Source organism: Dermacentor silvarum, chromosome 11, assembly GCF_013339745.2.
Source record: "Dermacentor silvarum isolate Dsil-2018 chromosome 11, BIME_Dsil_1.4, whole genome shotgun sequence".
NCBI lineage: Eukaryota > Metazoa > Arthropoda > Arachnida > Ixodida > Ixodidae > Dermacentor > Dermacentor silvarum.
Window position 1 is genome coordinate 67,939,754 of NC_051164.1, and position 10,901 is coordinate 67,950,654.

The following is a 10,901-nucleotide window of genomic DNA, read 5'->3' on the forward strand; positions in this document are numbered from 1 at the left end:
CACTGGCCCATTGCTCTCCGTGACGGTAAGCTTGTCAACGTCACGAGACTGGCCTTCACGGTCGTTACCACTTTCACGGAGTGTGGCGGTTGTTGCCGCCTTTGTTCTCCCGTCAAAGTCGGTGTCGGGCCCCGTCGCCGTCCCGGCCGGAGCTGGTAAAGGGGCTGACTCGTGGGAAGCACCCAGAGAACGCGCATTGCCTTTTTGGGACTCAACCGGGCCTCGAAAAATGTCACAGTAGTGTTGAATCCTTTGCGATCCCTTTCGTCGGTGCGCGTTCTGAGCTCACTATTGGCGCGAAGTGTTGTGCAAGAAAAACGTATTTTGGGTAATTAGACGTCTTTTTTTTTAATCCGTAATTGCGCGTGCATCGAGGTACGCTACGTCACATCACCGTCCAGTACCGAATGCCGAAGAAATTATTATCTTATCGGTTGATTGCAGGAAGTATTTTCTGACCCAGACACACAATAGAATGCCCCACCAGGGTGCGGCGGTTCCCGTCAGCAAGAAAACGTGCAATAATCTGTTGCTTTGCGATTGTGTTAATCGCCGTGCGTGTAAATGCCAGGGTGCAATAACCCCATACCATGGACTCTGCGGTTCCCCTTTATTTTAATAAATGTTTTTTTCTCTCTTTCTCGCTGTTCCCGTTCCTGCAAGCAAGCATGACAAATAAACTTCAGACTTCGTTATTTGTGTTTAATTACACGCAACTGTTAATCCGTTAAGTTAGTATTTTAAATATACCGTTTCGATATTACTGTTTTTGGTTCAGTTGGCTGGTAAAACCATCGTTACGAAGTTAAGGCCAAACTTCCGTTTCTAGAATTCAGCGCCAGTACGTCACTGTGACGTCAGAAACTTCAAAACGTATGCTATCGTATTTCTGTCGTTTTGGAAGCTCAGTAAACCAGCCAAGTTGAGCCTCACTTCTTTTTCTTGCGTTAGATTTCAGTGCAATTTTTCTTTACCTTTTCCAGGTAAAACAATTGCCGGTAAACAACGCATAGAATATACTGTATAAGTTCATGACACCACGGCAAATTGATGCAGGAACTTCACGGTAATGTCGCCACTCGTTTTGCTTTCTTTTTTTGCAGTAAACCAACATTGCCGAAAAAAAAAAATTTTAGACCTGCAGCTGCACGATGCCGGACGACGCGGAGCCCCAAGGCCGCACCGAGGGCGGGTCAACCACCCCACCGACCCACCGGGTAAGCTCTTTTCAAGGCATGGACGTCGTTGAAGTAGAGGGAGAAACTATTGCACCTGAAGAAGTAACTAAAGAAGCGGGCTGGCTTACCAGCCACCGCAATAGGAGCCGTAGAGCTATAGAGCAGTTCAGCATAATGGCTGATGAAACAAGCAAAACAACTGGCACTGGCGAAGCGCGTTCTGGTGCGTGCCAGAGCGCAGCGCGTACCACCAAGAAACCGAAGCCGCCGCGACAGCCACAACTTCCAAGGGAAGATATAAAGATCATCGTACGGCCCCGCGACGGGCTAAATGTCTCAAAACTAAGTGATGCGCAAATTCGAGATGAAGTATTGCGAGCCGCAGCAGTACCGATTGCAGAGGCGGAAGATGACATATATCGCTCCTGCGTGGAAAAAAATGTCATAGTAATCAGCACTCCGCGAATGGCAAATGCTGAGAAATACAACCGCATCAGGGAACTCCAAATTGGAGACACGCACTACGAAGCCACAGCCTACGCCGCCCCACCGGCAGACACCTACAAAGGCGTAATCCACAACATTCCGGACTACGACACTGCGGAGGACATCACCAAAAGTCTCATCTACAAGAAGAACCCTACCATCCTGCAGGCCCGTCGCATGGGCAACACCAACTCAGCCATCATCATCTTTGAAGGCCCAAATGTACCCTTCTACGTCTACTACAGAGGCGCCGAGTACCGCTGCTATACCTCCACAAGAAAATAGTCGTAGTGTGCGGAGCCTGCGGCCGGATCGGTCATCGCGCGGACGTATGCCCTACCCCCGACAAGAAACAGTGCAAAGACTGTGGTGCCCAAAACCCCGCGGACAATCACAGCTGCAACCCTAAGTGCGCGCTGTGCGGTAAAGATCACCCCACGGGAGACAAGAGCTGCCAGAGACGCTTTCAGACGCCTTTCCTCATCAAACAGCGCCAGTGGGAAAAACAGCGACAACAACAACAACAAACCTTGCACAACCACAGCGGCGGCGGCGGCAGAGACCCATCGTTGCCACGTCAAGCAGACAAGCAGACAACGGCAGCCCAACGCCCATCCCGATCAAAATCGAGGGACACTGCTGCCGATCGCAAGGCATCCAGATCAAGATCCCCATCGGGACATAGACCCCAAGCTAAACAAGAAAGCAAGACCTCAACCAATAACAACAAGGTGAGCTGGGCAAATGTAGTCTCCCAGTCCGAACCCACTAAGATAGAAAACCCCACGCTCCCCTCTTCTCACGACAGCGAACTAACTAAAATCAAACAAATGCTCGAAATTCTACTAGCAGAGAATAAGGCCCTCAAGGCCGAGGTAGCCCAACTGAAGGCGACACCGCCGAAAGAAGTTGTACCCGCAGAACCAGAAACTGTCCATATAGAGATAGATGCACCTCCGGCAGTTGCAGAACCTACCACACAATACGCGCAGCCAGATTCCGATACCGAGAGCCTACCCGCGAAGCGCAGAGCGGTAGAACAATCCCCTCCTTCCCAAGGGACAACCGCCAACTCTGGCACCTCTAAGCGTAACATCAGGGAAGAGACGATCATAGAGGAAATCACCAGGGCCATTGTTATCAAATTCGAGATAATGCATAAAACATTCCACACCATGATAACAAACCTTGCCGAAAGTTATAATGCCAGAATCGCGGTCCTCGAAAACGCCCAACAAAGGCCTAGCGTAGGGCCCATTAAAGTAACTAAGCCTTACAACCGCCCGACCAACGATGGCCTGGAATAGCGGTAAAAGCGCTATGTACGTCATATGGCAATGGAACTGCCGGGGATTCCGCCGCAAGCGAGGGAATCTCCAGCAGTTCCTACAAACTAAGGATTCCGAAGCTCCAGACATAATTGCCCTCCAAGAGACGGGGGGTCAGGCCATATTATCAGGCTATGCGTCCTTCTGCTCCGATGTATCGGGCACAGGCAAAGCGCCAATCGCTACGCTAATCAAACGAAACATACCGGCACTCATACACGAGACCGGCATTGTGTCCGTAGAACACGTCCTAGTGGAAATTATTCCTACAGCAAAGCGAGGAACTGGCAGCCTGTTTGTGCTCAACGTATACAGCAAGCCTAAACAGCAACACAGATTCCTCAATCTATTCCGGAAAGCAGCACACATTGCAAACAAACAACCACTTGTCATACTAGGCGACTTCAATGCACACTCATCGGCATGGGGCTATCGCACCGATCACCGCAAAGGCCGTCAATTGTGGCTAGACGCGCAGCAGGAGCAACTTACGCTGCTCACAGATCCGACACAACCCACGCGCACAGGAAATAGCGTCTGCGTGGACACTACACCAGACCTAACCTTCACCAAAAACGTGTCAGGCGCCACATGGTTCAACACGCAAGAAAACTTGGGAAGTGACCACTTCATAGTGGCCACCAAAATCCGAACGGGACCCGCCAAACCTATCGGCAAACGAATCCACATCACGGACTGGGACAATTTTAGGCAACTACAAACAAACAAAAACGAACCTGCCGTTCCTGAGATTATAGACATTAAGGCATGGGTCGACAACTTACAACAAACCGTTAAGCAGGCGACCATAACCATACCAGAAGAAGCTAATATCCAGGCGGCAGATGCCAAGCTCCTCCACATGTGGGAAGCAAAAGCTAGCTTGGAAAGACGACTAAAACAACAGAAACTGAATAGATCCCTACGCAAACGCATATCGATCTTAAACAAACAAATTGAGGAATATGCTCACCAGCTAACCCGCCAAAACTGACACAGTGCATGTGATGGAATGGAAGCGCAAATAGGCATGACCAAAACATGGCGCATACTTAGATGTCTACTCGATCCCGAGAGCAGTAAAACTATGCAGGGGCATAATCTCAGCAAAATAATCCATAATTACCCGGGATCAGACACAGACTTAATTAACGAACTCAAGAATCTATACATCGGAAACCATTCCAAAATGCCCTTACCCGCATACACGGGAGATCCAAACCCAATAATCGACGAACCAATCACGGAAGCTGAAGTCCGTGAGGCCATACACGGTCTACGAACGCACTCCGCTCCGGGTCCGGACGGCGTAACAAACAAAACTATACGGAACCTGGACGATGACTCTATAGAAGCACTAACTAAGTATCTGAATAAGTGTTGGGAGACTGGCCACATCCCTCAACAGTGGAAGGAAGCTAAAATTGTCATGATACCAAAGCCGGGCAAGAGGTTGCAGCTACAGAACCTAAGACCCATCTCGCTCACCTCCTGCCTAGGGAAACTTCTGGAACACATCATCCTTACTCGCCTAAACAAACACATGGAAGCGCACGACCTGTACCCTCACACGATGATTGGATTCAGACCCAAGCTTTCCATGCAGGACATTATGCTTCAGATTAAGCACCAAATAATAGACGGTGATCAGAGCTCAGAACTTGATACCCGGACCATTCTTGGCCTTGATCTAACCAAAGCCTTCGACAATGTTCATCACGAAGCCATCCTAACCCAGATAAACAAACTAGGAGTTGGCCCCAGAGCATACAATTATATAAAAGACTTTCTTACAGACAGGACAGCCACAATCACCGTCGGTGGGGTAACCTCGGAGAGCATTTCGCTCGGGAATCAAGGGACACCCCAGGGCTCGGTCCTGTCTCCCTACCTCTTCAACATGGCCATGCTAGAATTACCAAGCAAGCTAGCTAAAATTCCTAAACTACAGCATAGCTTATATGCAGACGACGTGACACTCTGGGTAACCGGAGGGAGTGACGGAGATATCCAAGAAACTTTGCAAAGCGCGATCGAAGTCGTCACAGAATACGTAACACCTAAAGGACTCTCCTGCTCCCCGCAAAAGTCCGAGTTACTTCCTGCCACTTGCAGAGGCAGGAAAACTGTCACCACACCCCCTCAAATCATGCTCAAAGCTAACGACCAGGACATCGCAATAGTTCCGAGCATCAGGATCCTTGGACTCAGAATACAGGCCAATGGACACAACAACGAAGTGATAAAGGCACTAGACTCGCACGTACATCAAACAACAAGACTCATTTCGCGCATCGCCAACAGACACCATGGCATGAAAGAAACTAATTTACTCAGATTGGTACAGGCTTTTGTCATAAGCAGAATAGTGTACGCTAGCCCATTCCTGCAACTAAAGAATGATGAACGCTCCAAAATTAACCTCATGATCAGGAGAGCATACAAGCAGGCTCTACACCTACCAATTACGACCGCAAACGAAAAGTTTGAGGCTCTAGGAGTACACAATACTCTTGACGAGCTCATGGAAGCCCAAAGAATTGCTCAACTGGAGAGACTCTCGCGTTCTCCGACGGGGCGACACATTCTCCAATCACTCGGGATTACATACAACACCCAATTCGGACCAAAGCGAGACATTCCCACAGAGTTAAACACATACACGTCCGACCATTACCTAAGAACACTCACCCTCTGCATAACGAAGAGCGCAGGCAGGAAAGAGCCAAATCCTTACAAAAACGCTTTGCAAACTCTCAGGACGTGGCCTATGTAGACGCTGCCGAGTATCGTGACCGAGACGTTATGACAGCGGCTGTACTAGATCAGCAAAATCAAATCATCGCTGCAAGCTCAGTTATTACAACCTCGCCGGAGGTCGGGGAGGAAGTCGCAATCGCCTTGGCGTGCGCTTCCTCCGCAGCCAAATTCATAGTCAGCGACTCAAAGACAGCTATACTAAATTTCGCGAAAGGGCGCATTTCGCCTGAAGCCCTCAAAATTCTGGCTAGGGTACCCGAGACCCGGCGCAGATGGACGCAACTCGTTTGGGCACCGGCGCACTCCGGTCTTCCGGGAAACGAAGCTGCTCACAGTGCGGCGCGAGAACTGGCAATCCGCGGCCGCACGACAACCTCTTGCGAGGAGCAGTTCGAATCCCTCCGCCGTTCAGGCAGGGACCGGATGGTATCCTACAAGGAAATTCTACAATTCTACCGCCAGGGCAGGAGGCATTACCCTGCCGCTCACAAAAGTTTAGATAAAAAGCAATCAGTTACCTGGCGCCTTTTACAGACGCACACTTTCCCAAACCCAGTGACATACAGTCACCTCTATCCTGGGCTATATACAGCAGATTGCAAATTATGCGCTGGTAGAGCCGATCTTCATCACATCATATGGGCATGTCCCCTGATAAGGTACAAAAAACCCACTAGCTTATTGCCTCCCCTTCCCATCACTACCCTAGAGCAGTGGGAGACTGCACTGCTCAGCTCAGACCTGGATCTCCAACTCCGGGTCGTCCAGATGGCCGAAGACGCCGCCAAAGCACAAGGCCTGGCCGCCGCCTGAGGAAGAAGAGGAAGGGCCCTCCCACTCCCCTCCTCCCTAAACTCCATCTCGGACAAAATAAAGTGTATACTACTACTGCAGTATGGTTATTCAGGTCACATATGAGGCCAGTCGCCGTGCATAAAATGATTACGATCGTAGACCTCTTATATATAGATAATGATTATATCATGAAAATATATATTACAGAATTGTTACAAGAAGTTACGGCGGTTATCATTGATTAGAGGGCCTTCTGAGGCAAGAAAAAAAACCACAAATTTTAACACCAGTTATACAGAGCTATACACATCGAACTTCTCGTACGCGATCGTCAAATACATTTTAATCAAATACAATAACTAAATACTTTTTTGTGCATTACTCTCCGTACAATTGCAGATAGTACGGATAGCTCTCCATTACTGCAAATCTTTTTATTACTTTTCCTCTTAGTGATCTGTGGTATTGTTTTTTGTTGAAGGTTACGTTTACATTCGACGCTATGAAGATTTTAAAGATTTCTTTTTCTTGTCGCCGATGGTTGGAGCTTCTCAGTATGGAGGCACCATGATTGAAAGGGTTAAATACGGTATTCACCTCGTTCCATTTTGTTTGCTACGATTCTTATCAGACGACTCAGAAAACAATCGCTGTCCTGTGATAGTGCGCGCACTGCGGGCTTTGGCGTCGTCTTACGGTCCCACTCTGTGATCACTCAGGCCATGGTGAGATCAGAAAAGAAAAAAAAAAAAAAAGATGAGAAAGAAAAGAAACCTGCCGTGGTTGTTTAGTGGCTATGGTGTTGGGCTGCTAAGCACGAGGTCACGGGATCGAATCCCGGCCACGGCGACCGCATTGCGACGTGGGCGAAATGCATAAAACACCCGTGCACTTTGATTTAGGCGCACGTTAAAGAACCCCATGCAGGTGGTCCAAATTAATCCGGAGTGCCCCCCTACTACGGCGTGCCTCATAGTCAGATGGTAGTTTTGACACGCAAACCCCCGTAGTTTACAGACGTACGTAGATAGAAAGTATGTACAGGCAGTAGATGGAAAGAAGTGAATCAGTCAGTCACTTATCATATTGGGCATGCGCTAGCGTGAAAAAGCTACAGAATGTCGTCGTATTTTCGGCAAGAAAGCTACTCCTGCGTTCATTCCAGAAAAACTTAACGCCCAATTCTGCCTTTCTGTACAATAATCTCTCTCTCTCTCTCGCCCTTCCTTCTTCGTCGCGATCGAGACAGAGATTCTTGTTGAAAAGGGGTGAAAGGTTGGGTAGTAGAGGTTTAGGTTGGGTCAAGTGGTGGGTAGTGGTTCGTGGGGAAAGGGAAAGGTTGGCGCTATCTTCTGCGGCCCTTGAGGGAGCACGGCTCAGCGCCAGCGGGTCAAGTGTAGCAAGGTAACTGTCTACTATAAGTGGTTCATTTGAGAAAGGAAAGGTTGGCGCTATCTTCTGCAGTCCTCGAGGGAGAGAGAGATTATTGTTGGAAAGGGTGAAAGATTGGGTTAAAGTGCAGCGCGATAACTGTCTCTCAATAGAGGACACCTCAACCGCGCTGCACAAGGGGATGGGGAGTGAAAGGAAAGAGAAGGGAAAGAGGTCGCAGGCGCAGGAGCGGAAGCAGCAGCAGCATCATCTAAGGCGCCGCAGGCGCGTGGGGTTCACGTCGCACACTGTCGGAAATGAGAACACACGGCTCAGCCCCAACGGGGAGGGGAGAGTGGGAAAGAAAGGAGATAGGAGAAGAAAGGTGTGACTGTCTCTCAATAGAGGACAGAGGAAGCTTGCCCTTGCAAAGTTGTAGTGCGAGGGCGTTTTCTCCGGTGAAAGGGGACACCGCAGGGTCGCTCAACGACCTTTACCTCCCGGGTGGGCAGGCGGCCACGGTTCACGGCGCCGATGAGTACCTTTGGTTTAGCTCGGTGCGGCTGCCTGCCAGAGGCACCCTCGACCGAGCTGAGCGATTAGGAATTGAGTTTGTGGGAGCCATTTCCGGCAGCGGCGACTGCGTTCTGGTGGGAGCGCAATTGCAGTCCCTCGAGTGCACCTTTATTTATTTATTTATTTATTTATTATTTATTTATTTATTTATTTATTTATTTATTTATTTATTTAAAATTTGCTTTAAGTAAGGGGGGCGCTGCAGTAAAGACTAAATGGGTGGTACATGCATACCACAACATAATATATGCATACGTGATAAATATACTAGTATAATAATGTATACACAACATTTTATACAAACATCTTTAGAGCATTGCACACACGCACACAAAAAGGAAATAGGAAACGGTAGTATACGTATTATATAAAAAAAGGCAGAGGGTATACAGTGCATTCATCGAACAAAATAACAACGCACAAAAGTAGCCACTCCAACGTCATGCGATAAGAAATACAAGAATAACAAGCGAAAGAATACACTCAGAAACAAAATAAGAGAGCGTACACAACGCATAAAACTGGAAAAAAGAAAAGACGCCATGCCTTTTGTCAAAGTTAAGCAGTGGAATATGAACTTAGATATGAGCTGGCAGAATTTAGGCAGGATTTGTTTCGGAGACGATGGAATCAGGAAGAGCGTTCCATAACCGAATGGCACGAAAATGCGCCGACCAATCGAATGCGTAAGTGCTCCTGTAGATGCGCGTGAAGCTGAAGTGATTATGTATAATCTGCGTGATGTGCAAGGTGCGACTTCAACCTGTAAACAACATTTTCTACCCGCATGAACGTAGAGTGCAAAATCATGACGAGTATACTACCACGGCCGCTGGATTAATTAAACAAAAAAGTTTTTTTTATATAGTAGCGCGTCGGGCGCGCTGCTATGGGAGCGAACGTGACGGCCGTAGTTGCATTGTCGGCCGCTTGGCTGGGCCGAACGGCGCTAGCTGACGGGGATGGAACGCGTCGGCTTGCACGCGCGACGGAGTTCCAAGCGCGTTCCTGAGGCATTTGCTATGCCGTGCGCGCGCGAACAAACGTCTGAAAAGCTAGCTTGCGGATGTTAGAGGGTGCATTACGTAGGTTAGTATAGCGACTCATTGCGCGCTTTCCCCCGCAATTGTCTCCGGATTTCACTCTCCCACGCATTTATCCGAGGAAGCTAGACATGCTTCGTCTCCTTGGTGCCCTTTTAGTTTCTCGCCTTCGCTATCAGCTCCCCAATTGCTCTCCACGGACATAAGCGAATTAGGTGCCCTCTTGCGCAAGGCCCGATATACGACGCTGGCCTTAGATCTCCCTGTCAGCACCAGCACCTCTCTTCTGCTCCAGACGGGCGTTCAAAACACCACCGACAATATATCTCTCCATTTATAAACGCGATCAAGAGCTTCGCCTACACCCAACAGGCACGCACTATCAGGCTATTCGATCCGCCCCTATATGTTTCCTACTATAGATATCTTTCAGTACTCCCCGGTGCTACACAAAGCCTTCTATAACAGTCGCCCCTCTTGCACGACGCATATATGCACCTATACAACAGGATGTTTCGCGACGTACAGCCCGCATTTTATACTTCCAGCGCTACCAAGCTCCCCACTCATCCCTCGCATCCCTATTTCTTCACCGAAGCTAGCACATCTTCCCGCGATTTGCCGTACTTTCACAGTCGAACACCGCGAACTGCTTCCAACTGCTGACCCTAGATAGCAGAGTTGCATGCCCTGGCTGCAACTTTCGGTCATCTACATCAGAATTCTTTACAACCTCCGATCGTACTTACTGATTCGATGGATGCTTTCGCGAACGCTTCTCATAAGGAACGCATCCCGCCCCACTTGCCTTTCTCGTATCACATTCTCTACGCACACCGCGGTGGCGCTTGTGTGGATTCCTGGTCATGCAGGATTGTCGGGTAAGAAACGCGGTCTAACCATGGAGCTCGACTGTGAAGCTTTACGCCAGGCTCCCGACATCCCCGAACCAACTCCGCACGCTTCACGCTACACACCGTATGTATACAGCCAAGTTAACCCTATCGTCTCCTCTTCCCGAACCCGGCACTCCCGCTGGTTCATGGCGTTCTACTGCGGCAGGCGCAGTCCAACTCTTTGCTCTCGATCTCCAAACCGCCTACACCTTCTCCGTGCTTTCGCAGATGAACCTCCACATGTTTGCCCTTCTTGTGGAGGTTGCCCTAACTCCCAACACTGTCTAGCTTCCACTAAAGTTCTACCTGTTTCTTCCCCCTCTCCTTCCTTGTCCCTCCACCCCTCTACCCAATCGGCTACGTGGCTGACACGAGCCGTCATGTGCCACAATACAGCATACTTACCGACACAAGACTACCTGGTGAAGTTCATGAAAGCTGCGTAGAAGGACTCGACCAACGAGGCCT

General features: G+C 49.1%; 1 protein-coding gene across 1 annotated transcript; it reads left to right on the top strand.

Moving 5' to 3' along the window:
* Positions 1-1,148: 1,148 nt before the first annotated feature.
* Positions 1,149-3,116, top strand: LOC119432648 (uncharacterized). Its single transcript, XM_037699805.2, is given in 2 exon segments — positions 1,149-1,928; positions 1,931-3,116. Coding segments are annotated over 2 exon segments (1,818 nt in total). The 5' UTR covers positions 1,149-1,151; the 3' UTR covers positions 2,972-3,116.
* Positions 3,117-10,901: the final 7,785 nt, after the last annotated feature.